Source organism: Grampus griseus (assembly GCF_964374135.1).
Source record: "Grampus griseus genome assembly, chromosome: 18".
In the NCBI taxonomy this organism is placed as follows: domain Eukaryota; kingdom Metazoa; phylum Chordata; class Mammalia; order Artiodactyla; family Delphinidae; genus Grampus; species Grampus griseus.
Genome location: NC_139012.1, coordinates 28,264,532 through 28,281,955, shown reverse-complemented (window position 1 = coordinate 28,281,955; position 17,424 = coordinate 28,264,532). Strand labels below are relative to the sequence as shown.

Genomic DNA, 17,424 nt, shown 5'->3' with positions numbered 1-17,424 from the left:
CTTCATTCAGCTAAATGAATGCTGAATGATCCTGAATATAATACTTCTAATTTACTTATTTTTTGAGATGAGACAAGTCACATCTTGGTTTTTCAACTTTCTCATCTGTAATATTAATATCCAACCTCAGTCCAACCGACATTTATGGGCATCACAGAAATTTAAAACGTATTTCTAAAATATCTTGTACACATATAATTCTATGAAAGCATTGAATAAACATATATATATATATATATATATATATATATATATACATTACTTTTAGAGAACATTTTCCATTTTAGATTTTCAAATTCCTCAGCCCAGAATAAGGGCACATTAAGAAAGGGTTGTCCCAATCCATGACTGCATCCTGCAATTGCCTGAACCCTCTAATCTGAATTTTTCTACATCTTCTTATAGTCCCTTCTGTGACTATAGCTCAGCTGGACTGTGGTTTTTCAGGAGCTATCTTGAAATGGGGAGGATTTGGTTAATTATTGGTGTGACAGATGAATAAAGATGACGCAGGAAATTCTAATGACTCACTCCTCTCAGCAATGTTCCAGATTCACTAAGCTTCTTTAAAGCCTCCCTGGCTGCCACGGAAGTTACATTTCAGAACCTGTAATAGGAACCTGCACCTAGCGTGGCTCTTCTGCACTGTTCCTTCCTCACCAGAAGCAGATGTTGACACTGGAGTCTACTGCTGCCCTCAGATGTGAAAGAAGTTTCCAGCATCCTTTTCACATTTTTATAGGTGATGAAATCACAAAAAGCTCAAAATTCTTATATTTCAGGATGTACTTTTCCTTTGATAGTTTTACCAGAATTCCATGTGTAGAATTTGTGTAATAGATTCCTTTCATATTTCCTGATCTCAGGGCTCCAAAGGACTTTTCTTTCCTAAGGATCTTGATCCCTACCAGCAGTACATTTCCTGTGTGTGTATCTGGACCCCAGCCTTCCAGGTACCACGGGCAGATAGAGATTCCTCCTACCTTAAGTTTTGTGTTTTGTTTTTTAAAAGAGAACCCAAAATAGGTTGGATACTGTGGCACCTCGTGAGGGATAGAGTTGTGGGTATTGTTGATGTCAATTAAAAGGGTGATAACAGGAGTACATATTTTTGGTCTACCAAGGCCATAAATTACACAAAGAATTCACCAAAGACAGCAGGTCCATGAGTGAGCTGTTTTAATTGAATTGGTATTTGTACAAGTTGACACCCTCTTTTACACCACCCATCTCCTCCCTGTGTGACTCAGCCACTGAGGGAGAAGCCTCTGATCTGTTCATTAACACAGGCAGGTGGAGGTGGAAACTGCACTCAGTAAACTCCAGGTACCCATTAGTTTCAGCTGGATCCACCTAGGGAATCACTGCAGGCTGTTTAGACAAAAAGTCCCGGTTTATCTGCTCAAGAAAGGTAAGTTGAATTATATTTGCAAATGTAAATATCTCTGCTTTATTGCATAACTTTCCCTGTTTTCTTTGCAAGTGATTAAAATTAGAACTTACTCTCTGTCTTTTTTCCAGTGAAATTTTAACAGCTTCCAATGGACTGTTCTACTTGTCAACAGTTCTGCTGCTCCTTGTTGTGATTTTAGATGGCATTGCTTTTAAATTCTCCACAACTTTACACATTTCCGGGCAGCAGAGAAATGAAAGCCTATTTGAGTTTCCACGTAGGAGATGTCAGCTGGTGAATCTGGTCACACATAAGGATAGCAAATTCTTTAAATCGAGAGACCAGCACTCACCGATCTACTTTCTCAAGTGACTATAAAAACATTTTTAAAAGGAGCTCCCTGTCTTCACAGATGATGCCTTTACTGAAATGGTGAACTCTACTCTTTTATAGATAAGAAGTCTCTTTGTTTTTCTTCCCTGCTGAAAGCATTGCAAGTCACTGAGCTGTGAGAGAGAGATGCCCAGTCCTCCACCCTATCTTCCCCAAATAAGAAAATCATGTTTCTTGAGTGAATATACCAAGGAGTAAAGCAGGGCAGGGCTAACTGAGGGTGCGCAGTTTCCCACAGGGATGCGTGTGCATTTGGCCAACTTTGCAATGTTATATCCTGAGTTCTAACCTACATATTGATTAATGTACAGGGGGGCAATTTTCCACCTCTATTCATATCCTAGTCCTGAAAATCCAGTTTTGGAAGCCCTTTGATAAGAACAGAAAAGTTATTTTAAGCAGGCTTTCCTTTATGATTAATAGCTAAGCTGACTTGTCTGACCTGTGTTTTTTCTCTACCATTTGCATCTGAGATGCAGAGCTGTGGGAATCGAACCCAGGAGCTACTCACACTTGCAACCAGCGCTCTCTGTCCTCCAGAAAGGCGCTTCCCACGGTGTACCTGGCTCTGCTTTCAATTCTAGAGCTTTCATTGCTTCCCATTGCTGAGCAGGTCATGTGCTGTCTCGGAGGCTTTTAGAGCTCAGTTCCCAAAGGTTACTGAGGAATTTTATAATAATTTGGCTTTCAAACATTTATAGTAATCAGAAAGCTAAATTATACCATTTGTGGATTATAATTTTACTTGTCATAAAATGTGATCAAATTTAAAACCAGCTTTCTTTTCCACAGTTTATAATGCAGAAATGGTCTTCTGATATTTGCTGTATTCCAGAATTAAAGTATTGGGAAAATCAATTTGAGAAATCTGTGGTATTACATCAGTAAAATTTTTAGTAAAACATTTGCTTGATTCTAAATGTCAGGTAGACAGAGAATGCAGATAAAAGGCCAGGATTTTTGTTAAACTTTTAGCTACATGTAGATTAAAAGGGTTAAAATTTAGGTTAGATTCAGCTGACCTAAATTTTCAGTTAGAATGGAGCATAGACTTATCTAGTCTAACTCACTAATTTTCTAGGTGAGGACAACAAAACATATACACGTTAAGCAACTTGCCAGGATGATAGAACCAGATGAGGAGCTAGATCACCTGATTTTGGTCTTTTACTGAATTTTCTCAATGATTTTTCAAATTTCTTTCACATAAAACATGTGGTAGCAATAAATGAGGTTCCCTCTGGCTTTACAAAAGAACTAGAAATGATCCCGAAATAAGAATTTCCTTATCCAGTAATACTTGAGAATGTTATTACAGTGCGTATAGAATGACTATGACATGAAGAGATACATTTTAAATTTGTAGTTTGTGGAGTCAGTCTTGTTATTTATTATATTCCTAGTTTTTAACCTCAGGAGCAGTCAGCCCCTTTGTAGGAAGGCGAGGTGGTGTGTGTGTAAGTTGTAGATTGTAGGGTGTGAGACATTCAATCGGAGACAGCCTCACCTCAGCTACCAGTCCATAGGGGCTGCTTACTGGCTGTCTCCTCTATCCACTGGAATGTTGACTGAAACAGCTAGTGATTCATTTTCCTGGAGACTTTGCAAACAAAGCAAAGAGGAGATGTTTTGAACAACGAAACTCAGACTGTGGAATGAGCTGCATATAATTCACTAGGCAGTCAACTTAAGCAAACGTGATTTAACTGATAGTGTCCCTATGATTCGGGCGTTAACTCTAAGCATTCTTTAAGAGTGATGTGATAGAATCCTTGGCCAGCCAGTGGTCCAGGGGAAAGCTTTGTTGGTCCCACACAGTTTGTCTTCTGACATTATCCTGTTCCTAGGCTATTTGTTGATCATGTTTCCTTTTCTCTTGCTGAGAACTTTGAAATAAGGGTTTTATGTATTAATTACTGGATATTTGTCTGCAGTTGCTTGAACTTTACTTTTTAATCAAAAGTCTTTATCAAATATATTTCTTAAGGGTTTCTAGTTTACCATTGTAAAAATCCATGTGATTTAAGAATTTGGGAAAGGCCCTTCCTCAAATGCATGCTTTGTCAAATGACAGCTACATTTATTAGATTTGCATTTTATGTTGGTTGCTAAATTTTTAAGGATATGAATCATCCTTTTATTGTGATGATTAATTGGAAGAGTGCTTTTTATAGGTATCCATTAAACAACAACTGGCTTACTTTTAGTTCTGAATACTCATTGTAATTGTATACTTGAGAGCTCTAAGCATCTAAATAATTCATTCTGTGTTTCTAGACCCAAGTTTCCCTGACCTAAAATGTGATTGTTTCCTTTGTATGGAACCTTCTGGGAGAAAGTAATGAACTATATAGACCATGCTTTTTTAACTAAAATATACACATCCCAGGAGACTGTGGCAGTATTCCAGAGAATGCTCAGAAGCCACAGGATATGCATGGTACCTCTACACTGAGAGTTAATTTTAAATATTTCAGAGAAAACTGCCCCCCTACAGCCTACCCTCCTCTGCCCTCCTCCCCAGTGTTCTCCCTTTTGTCATTAGGTAAATATTTGAAAGGAATCCATATAGAAAAAACTATAGGAGGCTGGAATCCAGATAGACTTGGATATAATTATGACCCCCAATTTGACCAAATGTCACTTGTATGATCATACTTATCTCACAGAACCAGCAAATAAAAAGAAAATTTAGGATTCCTACTGAATTATACGTATATATATAATAACATAATATGACATATGTTACCATTTCTTTTACAATAGTGCAAAGAGATGTCAAAAATCAAGAAGAAAATTTCCATAAGAAAACTGTGGGACCTAGATTAAGAAAATCACAGACGTTTACTATAAGACCTAAAGACTTTCTTGAGTAAAAGCTTCTTTGAATACTATTCCTAGATGGACAGATTGAATATCATCAATGTCAGCTTTTCCCAATCTATTTTGTAGTATTAATGCAATTCCAATCAAAAGTTCTTATAGAATATTTGTTTTGAAACCAGAGAAAATAATTTTAAAGTTTATCTTAAAGAAATGAATAAGTTAGAATAGCTGATAGAATTTCTACAAGAGAAATTAATGAAGGGTGCTTTCATTAGATATTAAAATGTATTAGAAAAAGACAATAACTAAAATAGTTTGTTTCTATTGCAAGAAACTAAAGGCGGATCTATGGAACAGAAGAGACAGCCATGAAGCACATTCTAGAATATATAAGATTTCTTTATGTGACAAAGGAAAAATCATATATCAATGGGAAAGGAATTCCACCATTACTAAAGTAAATCCATATGGATTAGAGTTTCCATGTAACAACAAAATACATTTTTTAAACTTAGAAGAAAACATGTAAATATTTATTAATCTCATTTGTCCAACAAATGTTCCTCTAGAGCTTATTATGTGCCAGATATAATAATAATATTTGGAAATACAACTGTAGAGAAGACGGTCTTGGTTACAACCCTCAAGATTTACGATGTGTCTGTGTGTGTGTTGGGGATGGAAAAAAACTTCAGCCACACAAAAGGCAGTTTGTATTGTACCATTGTTACAGAGAGGTACTCTTTGCTATCTGAACACTTCATAGGGCTCAGCCTGGGGAGGTGGAGGTGAAGACAGGTTGTGATGGTATCACTGAATGCATCCAGGAGGATATGTAATGAGTGACCTGAAAAATGCATGTAAGTCTTTCCTGAAAGGAGAGTAAGGGTGAGAGGAGACTCAGAAAGAAGAATGCTTTAGGCATAAAGCGTAGAGTGAGCAACAGCCTAAAGGTGATGAAAAGGTTGGAGCCCTCAGGAATTGGAATGACTTAGTCTAGCTGAAGCTAGAGTTTGAGTGAGGCATGGGGAGTGGGGAGAAAGGAGGCAGGCGGGTATGGACTTATAAGTTTTGATAACAATTTGGATTTTATCCTGACAGAAATGAAGAGCCATTGAAGAGTTTTAAGCAAGGTGGTGACTACTTTGACACTCTTGAGAATGGATTGGGAGAGTAAATCTAGAGCTTGGGAATATAGGTAGGAAGCTGTTAAAATAGTAAGCAGATTATGGCAGCTTGAATTGGTAGTTTGAATATGGACAGAAAGACAATCAAGAGTGATGTAGGAGCAGAGTTGTAGGACTTGGTGATTGCTTGGATTTTGAGGTCAGAAAGAAGTTTCATGGATGGTCTACATGGATTTCTAAGGAGTGAAAGAATTAATAAGGGGAAAGAAGAGAATTACAAAATTGGAAGCTGCTGATCAAAAAAAAAATCAGAGTCAGACGCTAAGTGAAAACTGGGAGAGTAAAAATAAATATTTCTGATATATAAAGAAAGTAAGAAAACAATAAGACATCCATAATATTAATCAATGGATAATTCACAAAATAAGAAATAAAATAACCAATAAAATTATAAAAATATGCATTTGAGCCAAAATGATTCCACTTTCATCTATTAAATCATTAAAGAGACAAATAAATGATAATTCTAAATGCTGGCCAATGTGTGGACATTCGTAAGCTGCTGGTGGATTATAAACTGGTATAAGGTTTATGGAAATAGATTTGACGATAGAGACCAAGAACATTTTAGAAGTTATACCCCTTGGCAAGTAATTTCACTTCTAAGGATCCGTCAGAGATGGATGAAAATAATTAGGATGTGGTTTCGTTGGAAAAAACCAAGGAATTATGTTATACTGATAGATAGGCCCATAAGATGAAATATTTCATAGTTGCAAAAGAAATAATTATTCAAATATTTTTAAATGGCATTGAAAAATGTGTATCAGTAGGCTCTAATAGGCATAATATTAACGATAATAATAATAATAAACAACCCTGGAAGAAAATAACAGTGATTGATGAAAGGTATCTGAGTTTTTCCTTCTTTGTGCTTTCTATATTTTTCACATTTTCTATTGAGCATAATATAAGGAGAAAGATTTTACTGTGTAAAATTGGGACAAAGAGTGACATGACATGAGCTGCAGCAAATATGAAATATGATAACTTAAGGTAACAGAGTTTTAGTTCATAATCTGTGGTCAAAATTTGGGCTTTTACTCATTTAGCAAATGTTTTCAGCTAGAACTAAAAATAGTCCATAAGAGGTTCAAGCAATAGGTAATTTTTATTACATAGCATTTTTATTAATGAATATTAGACCAGTGTCTTTAATAAAATGAAATTGATCATTGTCCCAGAGAGTACAACTCTTCATGCTAAAACTTGACATTATCTATCATTCTGCAGAAAAGATTGGTGGTGGAAACAAGGGCAAGTGAGGGCTCATGCTAAAACCGAGAACAAACAGTAAGAACATTTTATGGTCGACGGTTATCGGACTCAAAATTCATAGCATATAGACAACTGTCTGGCCACAAGATTTTATTTGTGCTATATTCTAAACTGTTTAGTAAACAAGTTTACTAAATCAGTAAACAAGTTTTCTAATGCTAAGTGGAGACTGGGAGGCTGTGTGACTAAAGAAATAGCAAATTTCTAACCATCACAGCAGGATAAGTGAGTCTTTCCCAGCCCAATAAGTATTGGATTTCCTTATACACTGTGTATGAAGGCTAAAAATAGTCCATTAATTTAAATGCATTTGTTAACGTTTACACTTTGTGAGGCCCTGTTTATTTTATCCTTACGTAATATTTCATGTTCTTTTAGGTGATAATTAATTGTTTGGTGGTTTGTTGTATTTACCTTACAGAAGATAATGCTGCTGTGTATTGACTTGTGATTATAGAGCCTCTCTTATTCTTCTGTTGAAAATGGTTTAATAGCATTTGTCCTTTTTCAGTTTCTAGAATTTTTTCCGTTACCAGTGATTTCTGGGAAACAAGTACTAGTAGGTATTATTGAACCATGAAGACTTTTTCATATACGAAAGTGAATACCACCAAGCTACATATGTCATTCTAGACATTTTTGCTGTATTTATTTCCTTATTCTATGTTTGCTTTTTTATACTTTCTATCACTATAGAGGTTTCTCTTAGGTAACTATTCATATTTGGTCTTTTCCATAAAGATATCAATTTAGATAAGTCTATTAGAAGCTTCATAAATTAATTGGGAGATTTTGGAGCCATTAAAGTATCCAACTATCACTCTGTGCTGATCTCATGATACTTTGGTAAAATGATCAGAGAAAGTCTGCTCCAAATCTCACTCTTGGTTGAGGTCCATCACAGATTTCTATTGCAAAGGAAATGTCATTCTTCTCACCCTTTCTTTTAACCTGGTAACTTTCTACCTGTTGAACCCTTTTTGTTTCCTGGGCTTCTGGGACAGGAACTTTGAGGTCAGGTCGATTTGGGCTGGAATCCCAACTGTTCACTGGCTGTGTAGCCTTAGGCAAACTACTCATCCTAAAACCTCTTTCCAGAAAGAACTAATTTTACCCACTGTCCACATTTCCAACTCCTGCCCTACCTTCTGAAAAAGGACTCTGACTTCATTGAAATCATTCATTATAAAGTTTCACTTAGGTATAGAAGGAGGATAATCATAGTATCAGCCTTAAGGCATTATGTGGGTCTTAAATGTGATAATACATGCAAAATCTAAGCTCAATATGGCTAACACTATCACACGACCAAATACCAGCAGTGAATTCTTTTCGCTGGTTTCTTTCTTTTTTCTCTCATCCTCTATTTTGTTATCCTATTTTCTGCTCTGCATTTTTTTCTCTTCTGTCTTACTCTTCCTATTCTCTTTCATCTCTGCACCACCTCATTCCAGTTTCTTTGCTCACACAATCTTTCTTAAGGAGAGTTAGCAGCGAGTGGTAATATGTAGCACTTATTAGGTAAGTTGAGAAGCATTTTGTCCTTGGATGGGAAGGGGAAGAGTGAGATCCACAAAGTCCTTTTTCTTTTTTTTTAATTTTTATTGAAGTATAGTTGATTTACAATGTTGTGTTAGTTTCTGGTATACAGCAAAGTGATTCAGTTATACACACACACACACACACACACACACACACACACATACATATATACATATTCTTTTTCATATTCTTTTCCATTATGGTTTATTACAGCATATTGAATATAGTTCCATGTGCTAAACATAGGACCTTGTAAAAAATAAAATAGATAAACAAGGTCCACAAAGTCTTTTTGTCAAGAGGACCCAAAAGATGGAGAAGACTGCAGCTTAGTTGGGACAGGAAGCGCTGGGGCTGACTGGCTAGGGGAGCAGAAGATTACCTAATGGACCTAAATGCTCTTGGGGAAGTGCTGTTATTCAAAACAGAAATTGAGAAAGGCATAGGGAGATGAAGAGGATCTGAACAGGGATACATTTAAGAAATAGGAGATGTTTGATAGTTTCAAATGCATCCAAAGAAAACCATGAAACTTGACTGGTTTTGTATTTCAGAATTTAAAGAGAGTAATTTCATCTTAAACCTAAAGACATGTCTTTGGGCAGAAGCTGTAGGCATTGGGTAAAAACTAGCACTTTCTGGTGGTTGGCCACAAAGAGGAAATGAAAGAGGGGCCAGAAGTTGAAAAGGTTTTTTTTTTTTCCTGTTTCTATACTGACTTCTGACATCATGATTTCACATCAGAGTTTTCAACTTACGAATTTGGGGCTTTAAAAGGGAAAGGTTTTTGTAGTTCCCAGCATAATAGGGACATATCTTTTTATACATCTTTCCTTACAGTATTATACATTTAAAATATAATTGCTGGGCTTCCCTGGTGGCGCAGTGGTTGAGAGTCCGCCTGCCGATGCAGGGGACACGGGTTCGTGCCCCGGTCTGGGAAGATCCCACATGCCACGTAGCAGCTGGGCCTGTGAGCCATGGCCGCTGAGCCTGCGCGTCCGGAGCCTGTGCTCCGCAACGGGAGAGGCCAAAACAGTGAGAGGCCCGCGTACCACAAAAAAAAAAAAAAGAAAAAAAAATATATATAGTTGCTGGAAAAAAATACAGTTGCTGGTGTCTGCCATTATTTGGTATATGTACCGGTAACAACATTTTGAGGAGACCAGATGAGAGTTTCATCTTTCTCGTGAGAAGTTTAAAACTTGATTGGAAGGAAACTGAAGGACAGCACTTAGAAATAAATCTAATTGGCTGAACCGAAGCTATTAAAGTGTCATTATTTGGGTGTTGAGTAGATATGAAACTGAGGATAACCTCAGTCCCTGAAATAAGTAATTTCTTTAAAAAATAATATAAAACTGAGATTTTGCTGCATGTATTTCATGACATTACCAATTTGAAAGGTTTCTAATCTCTCATCCACTCTACAGAAGGGTATATTTTAACAAGAGCATTATTCACAGGGACATATATTGTTGATTTTTTTTTTTTTTTTTTTTTGCGGTATGCGGGCCTCTCACTGTTGTGGCCTCTCCCGTTGCGGAGCACAGGCTCCGGACGTGCAGGCTCAGCAGCCATGGCTCACGGACCCAGCTGCTCCGCAGCATGTGGGATCTTCCCGGACCAGGGCACGAACCTGCGTCCCCTGCATCGGCAGGCGGACCCTCAACCACTGCGCCACCAAGGAAGCCCCTGATCCATTTTTATTAGCAGTATAGAAAATATCCATATATAAAAAAAGTTGGTTTATATTCTGGTCAGGATGGCAAGTGTTCCACTGCAGTAAAATTTTGGTGGAATTACAGGTTGATGAGAGTGGGGCTTGCACCTTAAATGTCTTAGATTGGAGTTTCTAGAAATGGTTCTGGGGCCACCAAATGGGCTGACATATGGAGGTGGTTAGGGTGACATGGCCAATGGGTCTTAAGAAAGAGAAAGGAGCAGGTGGTGCTGAGGGAGGTTGCGCAGGAGATGGAAGTGAAACCTGTAGATTTGGTGAAAAATTTTTATTTTCCTACACTATTAGTCATTTTCATTAAAAAAAATAAAACTCCTGCATACTTATTAAACTATTATCATTTGAAAATAGAATACATTATATTCTGCTGTCTCAGTTACCTCATGCCAGTGGACAGCATGGAGCTAGGAAAGAGTATAAAACATTATCAAGCCATCTAGTAGGGAGATAGATCCAGAGGAGTCCGGTAGGAGTAGTGCCAGGCCACTCATCGCTTCAGTGTGGCCACGGGAGGGGTGAGGCTCGAGACGGAGCTGCCCAGGGGTGATGGAGCAGCTGTTTATTACTGCAGCTCCTTCCAGCTCCTCTCCCATTATCTTCCATCTCTCAGAACTCCCGGGGTTTTCCCTGCATATCTGGAGTTGGCTATATCACATGGTACTTTGACCAACATGTAGTATCGTTTGCTGAAAAGACCCTGGCATTGCAGTCATATAGACCTAATTGCAGTTCCTGACTGTCACTCCCTGTGTGACCTTAGCCAGGTTATTTAATCTGAGTTTTGAATTCCTATAATTAGAGTTAATAATACTCATCTGGAAGGATTAAATAAGCTAATGAGCAGTAATCTGTGGCACGATGTGAAACAATAGTAGGAACTAAACACATGATCCTTCTTGCTAGGAACATTGAACACACAGACATGTTGCAAGAAATAGTGTTTTACTAATAAAAAATCACTAGTATATTTTGTAGACCACCATGGGCTTTTAGACCTTCTGTTTGCTCCACGATGATCTTGTAACAGGTAGGAAGAGCATTAAGCTTGAGTAACAAAAATATGAAAGAGTAATCTCATGAAGAAACTAGGTTTATTTTCCTCTTGCCAAAAGTTAAGAGATAGATCATCTCAACTTTCTGGCAGCTATTTGAGGCTATTTGGCAGCTCCATGAGGAGCCAGGCTCCTCCTAACTTCCTGCTCTGCCATTCTTAGTGTGTGACTTTAGTCCCGAGGTTAGTTCATGGTCCAAAGATGGCTGCTCTTACCTTCTGCCTGGCAGCCTACTTTCAGAGATGGAAAGGGTGAAACACAAAAAGCCTGGTTCTTCCCAGGGACTTTCATGAAAGAGGCAACGAGATAAAGCTTGGGTGTCCCAGAGAAAGCAAGTGAGTTCACTGGCAACTATGCCTAGAAAGTATCCCAGAGACACTGGGGTGGAGCCAGTGAGGTGTTTATAGGATACCTGAGGCTAGTTATTGGCAGGGAGAAAGCGGTAAGGGCCCTGAGCTTGTTTGGATGTCTTATCTTATGACTCCTTCTGGAGAATACCCGGCTACCAAAGGCATGAAAATATCGCACCCTTTAGCAGGGTGCTGGATCTGATTAGAGCCAGCCCTAAGTATAAGGTAAAGAAGAGATACCTGCTTTTCTCTCTACAACTGCAGGAAGTGCTATCAATCTGGGAGTCCCTGGCAGAGAGGAAAAGACGATGAGCCTTGAGCTGGAAAGCCTCAGATGGAGTCCCAACTTTCCACTCAGCAGCTTCTCGAGCCATGTCTCTGCTAAGTAGGGATTATACTCTTAGAACATAGCCTTGGAAATGAAATGAGATATATTATAATTACTATAAAATCATCTAAGGTATTATTAATGTCTGAGCTCTCCTCCTTACCCAACAGAGCCTAAAGGGGCAGGAGTATTGAGGATACCAAGGAAAATCTAAAAGACAACATCCATATAGAATCCTAAATATGTCATCTTTTATGTCTGGCTTCTTTCACTTAGCATGTTTCAAGCTTCATCCGTGTTGTAATATGTATCAGTGCTTCGTTCTTATTTATTGCCAAGTAATATTCCATTGTATGGATCTGCCACATGTTGTGTATCCATTCATCCACTGATGGACATTAGGTTGGTTTCCACTTTTAGGCTATTTTGAATAATGCTGCTATGACCATTCGTGTATACCTTTTTGTTTGGACATACGTTTATAAGCAGGAAAATATCAGGAAATACACAGAGAAGGCTGCTCTGTGAGGGTTTGTCTGCTGCAATCATTCCTTGAGAAGTTGTCCTGGTTCTCCTGCTGCCAGGCAGTCAGGGCAGAGCTCATGGGACTTCCAGAGATGTCGAGTCAGGCAGGCCCTGCTGTGTACCTTCCCTCTTTCACTCTAATGCCAGGTTACCGGTCTCATCTTGCAGTGACTCATGACAAACATTACTGCTGGCTGTGGAGGAACGAGTTGGCTTTGATTTAGAAGCCAGATTCTGCTTGTTGCCACTTTGGCAGGTTACATCCTCTCCCTGAGCTTCAGTCAGGTGTCTTATCTGAGAGGTGGAGGTAATAGCTGCTGTGCAGAGTTTATGTGAGGATGAGATAATGCCTGTGAGGTATCCAGTTGAGAGCAGGTACTATGGCAATTGGCAGTTGCCCCGGGCAGTAGGGCAATTAAAGACACAAAGGGCACAGGTCAGAGACAGGGTAACACACAGCTCTTTGAATGACTTAGCTATTTTAGAAATGTTTAAACCACTTTTCCCATAAGCACTCTATTAGTTTGCTAGGGCTGCCAAAGCAAAGGACCACGGGCTGATTGACTTCAGTAACAGAAATTTGTTGTCTCATAGGCCTGGAGGCTGGAAGTCTAAGATCAAGGTGTCATGAGTTTTGTTTTCTCCTAAGGCCTCTCTCCTCAGTTAGCAGATGGGCACCTTCTTTCTCTCTGTGTCCTCTCATGTCCTTTCCTCTATGCAGACATATCCCTGGTGTCTCTGTGTGTCCAAATTCCTCTTCTTATAAGGTCATGGGACAGATGGCATTAGACCTCACCCTAAAGGCCTCATTTTAACTTAATCACTTCTTTGAAAGCCTCGCTTCCAACTATAGTCCCATTCTGAGGTTCTGGGGTGTTAGGATTTTTGAGAGGGACCTAATTCAGCACATAGTAAGCACCTAGGGGGCATCTACTCTGTCCCACACACTGGAAACAGAGAAGGGACAGTCTTAAGTCTGGCTCACAGGACACTCGGTCTTTTGTGAGAGACAAATAAGCAGATAATGGCAAAACGACTTTTCTCCATTGACCCTTCCCTGTGTTTCACGACTGAGCTTGCAATCTCTGCAAGTGTATCACCAGATATACACTCAGCATCCTGCCCACCTCAGAATCCCAGTTCAATCAGCTACGAACCTTCCAGGTCTTTACCCGTTCAGGAAAAGAGTTTATCAGAGCCCAGTTAGAAACAGGAAGTAGGTTAGCCAAGAACCCAGAGAATCAAGGCCAGACTGAGGTGAAGTGAACAAGTAGTTCAGATTGAAGTTTGCATGCCTCTTTTCCTCCCATTTCTGCCAGAGTTTTAGGGGCCTCCAAATACAGTGAGACAGTGGCCACCCCACAATCCCTGCGTGCCCAGGACCCAAATGCAAGGCTGTTCCATCTCCTTCCCACACCTGACCACATCTCATCTTTACGCTTAACGCTTTCCAAGGTGATAGGAGCATGATGTTAAGAATTATTGAGCACTTACTCTGTGTTGGGCAATAATCAGACACTTTACATATGTCATCGAACTTGATCCTCAAAACAGTCCCAATTCATTTTACAGATAAGGGAGCTGAACTGTAGCATCCCCAAGGTGACACAGTCAGTAAATAGCCCACTTTACATGCAGGTCTTTCTAATTTCACTAAGACCTTCAGACTCAGCGGAGCGAACAGCGGCTGGTCTTAGGCTGGTTGTTAGTCTTAGGTTGGGTCCCCTAGAAGCAGTGCCTGGGAGGACTTTGGGTGCCTGTGACGTATGAAGGGTATTCACTCAGAAGAAAGGAGAAAGGGAAGCAGGGAGGGGAGGAAGGGAAGGAGCTGAGCAGCGATGCGCCCCCTGCTAGCCTAGCTTCTGCCACGGTGAGTGCTGAAGCACCAGTCACCTGCAGGACTGGCTCGACGTTCCAGGGCACTCAGTTGCTGGCTGCAGGTTCAGTGGATAAGGAGGGTGTGTAACTGGCAGCCCCACCAGTAAGGGCAATTCCCCAGATGAGGTGCAGCCGTGAGCCCATAGTGCCGAGCACCAGACTGGTAAAGTCACCAGCAGCTGCCACTTCTCACCGACTCTAGGAGCATTGATATTCTAAATGAAGATCCTAGGGAAACCATGCCTTGATCCAGAGGAATGCATCTTTACCACTTCAAGTCCTATGGCAAGTCCATAGGAGATACTTTTGGACCAGAGGGTGGGAGATGGGGGCTTTAGAATCTCCACGTTGTACCTATAAACTGTTGTCTGATGATACAGCTGTAAGTCTCAAGAGCATTTATAGTTTAACAAAGTGATTTTTGTGTACATTATTCATTTGATCATCACAACCTTATGAAGTAGATGGCAGGTTTCATTAGCCCATTTTACAGAGATTAAGTGGTTCAATCGCAGAACTTTGATGTCATAAAGCTGGACCTAGGGCTTGCTTCTGACTTGAGATGGAGGGCCCCTCCAACATTCCATACACTGTCTGGTGGGATGAAATCTGCAAAAAACATAATGCCCCACCTAGGGTGACCAGCCCAGTCCTGTTTGCCCAGGACTTTTCCAGTTTAAAAACTGCAGGTCTCACATTCAGGGAATCTCAGGGCTGACTTATCTGTTAAGCAGAAAAGGCCACACCTGGGACCCCTTTTAGGGGCCCACAAAAGGGTCCTAATTTTAATTCCTTTTAACAGCAGAAGAAAAAACGAATACTATAACAATAATGAATATGTATTAAGAAAGCCAGCCTGGATTGTTATTCATCATTATACCAACACAGTCATAAAATATAATTTTTAATTTTGTATGTGTATGCATGTGTGTGCATGTGCTTGTGTGTGAAGGAAGAGGCCATTGAAAGCAAAAGTGCCTAAGACTCAATGTCATAATGCGGCCCTGAACACACCATCATCCCAGGCAAACTGGGAATGAGAATCACCTCAGTCCCTTAGCAGCTTGGCATTAGCAGTTCATCACAGCTGAGAATCTTAGGGCTTTCGCACACAGGGATTACCTAAAACCACCCCTGCTTCCCAAGATCTGTGATTTCCGTGCTCTGGCTGCTTCCCTTCTAAACACATATCAGTTGCCTGGGTTCACTTTGGCTTCCCCAAAGAAGGAGCTGATGAGCCCTTCTGCATATTGTGCTGTAAACTCCATGTCTCCGTCTCCCTGTTGACCTGACCTGATACTTGTCTTACTTATCTTTTTGTGTCTCCAGCTCCTGGCTCAGTGTCAAGCACTCAATGCATATTTTTTCATTGAATAAATGAGTTAATTGATGGCCTGATTCAGCCGATTGCTTGTCCTATAACACAGGGGACACTAAGTACTCCTGGCTTCAGTTTCCTCATCTGTAAAATAAGTGCATTGGAATAGATGAACTCTCAGGTTCTTAGGGGTCACTTCATATCATGTATTCATTATACCAGATTATGTGACCACCAATGTCATTGAAAAATGTGTCTCGTTAGCAATGAATGAGTCCCTTGTTGATTCTTTGTCGAGTCATTACTGTGTTTTCCCCATCCCCATTTTTCTTTTAGATCCTTACTAGAAGGCAGCATGTCCAATTTTACCTTGAGAAAAACATCTCCCACAGGAAATGGTAATGTAGATGATGTTTCCCTTACTCAGAGAACTTAAAAATAGGAGAAAAACAACGCACAGGTCTTTTTTTTTCCATGTAGCTATGAAATTCTTAGAAGCAACCATCTAATTTAATTAACATGGCCGAAGTTAGGCTTAAGAAAAAAGTAAGAGTGCTATAGATCTTACTCATCTAATTGCAATTCAAAAATTTCTTTTAAAAATCAAGTGTGTGTGACCTTCTGTGCTTTTGGCTCCCGTGAGATCAAAGAATTAAGTTATTTATAATCAGAAGCATCAGGACTTACTGTTGTTCACTAGGTACTTCTAAAACAGTCTCGTGTGTCCTTCTGAGGCACATTTCTTTTTGAGCAAAATGGCCAACCCACTAAACCCGGTATTGGTTTTTCCCAGGCCTGTGGTTCTACACTCCCAGGTGTGGGGCAGGGCTTCATGGTGTGCACGAGCAATTTCAGTTGGCACCTGAGCAGTTTTATAAGTTATCTTTGATGATGGGGTGTGGGATTTGTTCTTTCTTGCCGGTGCATCTTACTTTGAAACAGTACTGGATTTGCCAGCCTAGAAGAGTGATGCTGGCCAATCAGATGCTCCTCTCAAGATTTCCAAGTAATAAACACACACTCAACTCCATGCAACTACATCTCTTGTTGTTTCATTTTTCTGTTGATAGATATGAAGAGTACCAGTCAGGGGACTACACTGAAGCAACAGGGTTTTCACAATGTGAACAAAAGAAGGACTCTCTTACAGGATAACAGCTGGATAAAGGAACGTCCTGAAGAAGAAAAGTAAGAGCGTGGGTGGGTGGGTGAGTAGAAAGAGCCATTCTCCATTTGGGAAACTAATGGCGATGTGGAAATTGGATACATTCCTTCTAAAACACTTTGTTGCTTGGCCTCATGTTTGGTAAGATTTAGTAAGCATAAATTCGTTACATCAGATTTTTAAGAATATCTCTACCATTGTTAATATTCACATACCTAAAAGAATATGAGTAATTAGTGAGAAAAAAGTAGGATTTCGCTGTTATAAATAGCATAGACATTGGTGCCTACTTGATAATCTGAAAAAAAAAAAAAAAGACATTCCAATTTCCAAAAAGGTAATATTTAATCCATGGTAACGAGATTCCTGGTGCCTGATGTCAGTTGAAACAAACACAAGTATGATTCCAAGTTTACAAATTTAATAATAATTTATCTAAAATTTCCTT

At 39.5% G+C, this 17,424-nt stretch overlaps 1 protein-coding gene across 1 annotated transcript in view; it reads left to right on the top strand.

Annotated features, from left to right (window-relative positions):
• Positions 1–1,272: 1,272 nt before the first annotated feature.
• The window catches only part of SCEL (sciellin), a 130,966-nt gene continuing 114,814 nt past the window's right edge, over positions 1,273–17,424 (top strand). Inside the window, exons 1-2 of the mRNA XM_082675543.1 lie at positions 1,273–1,411; positions 16,882–16,999. Of these exons, the coding sequence (XP_082531669.1) occupies positions 16,884–16,999 (116 nt within the window). The 5' untranslated portion in view covers positions 1,273–1,411; positions 16,882–16,883. The remainder of the gene's footprint in view (positions 1,412–16,881; positions 17,000–17,424) is intronic.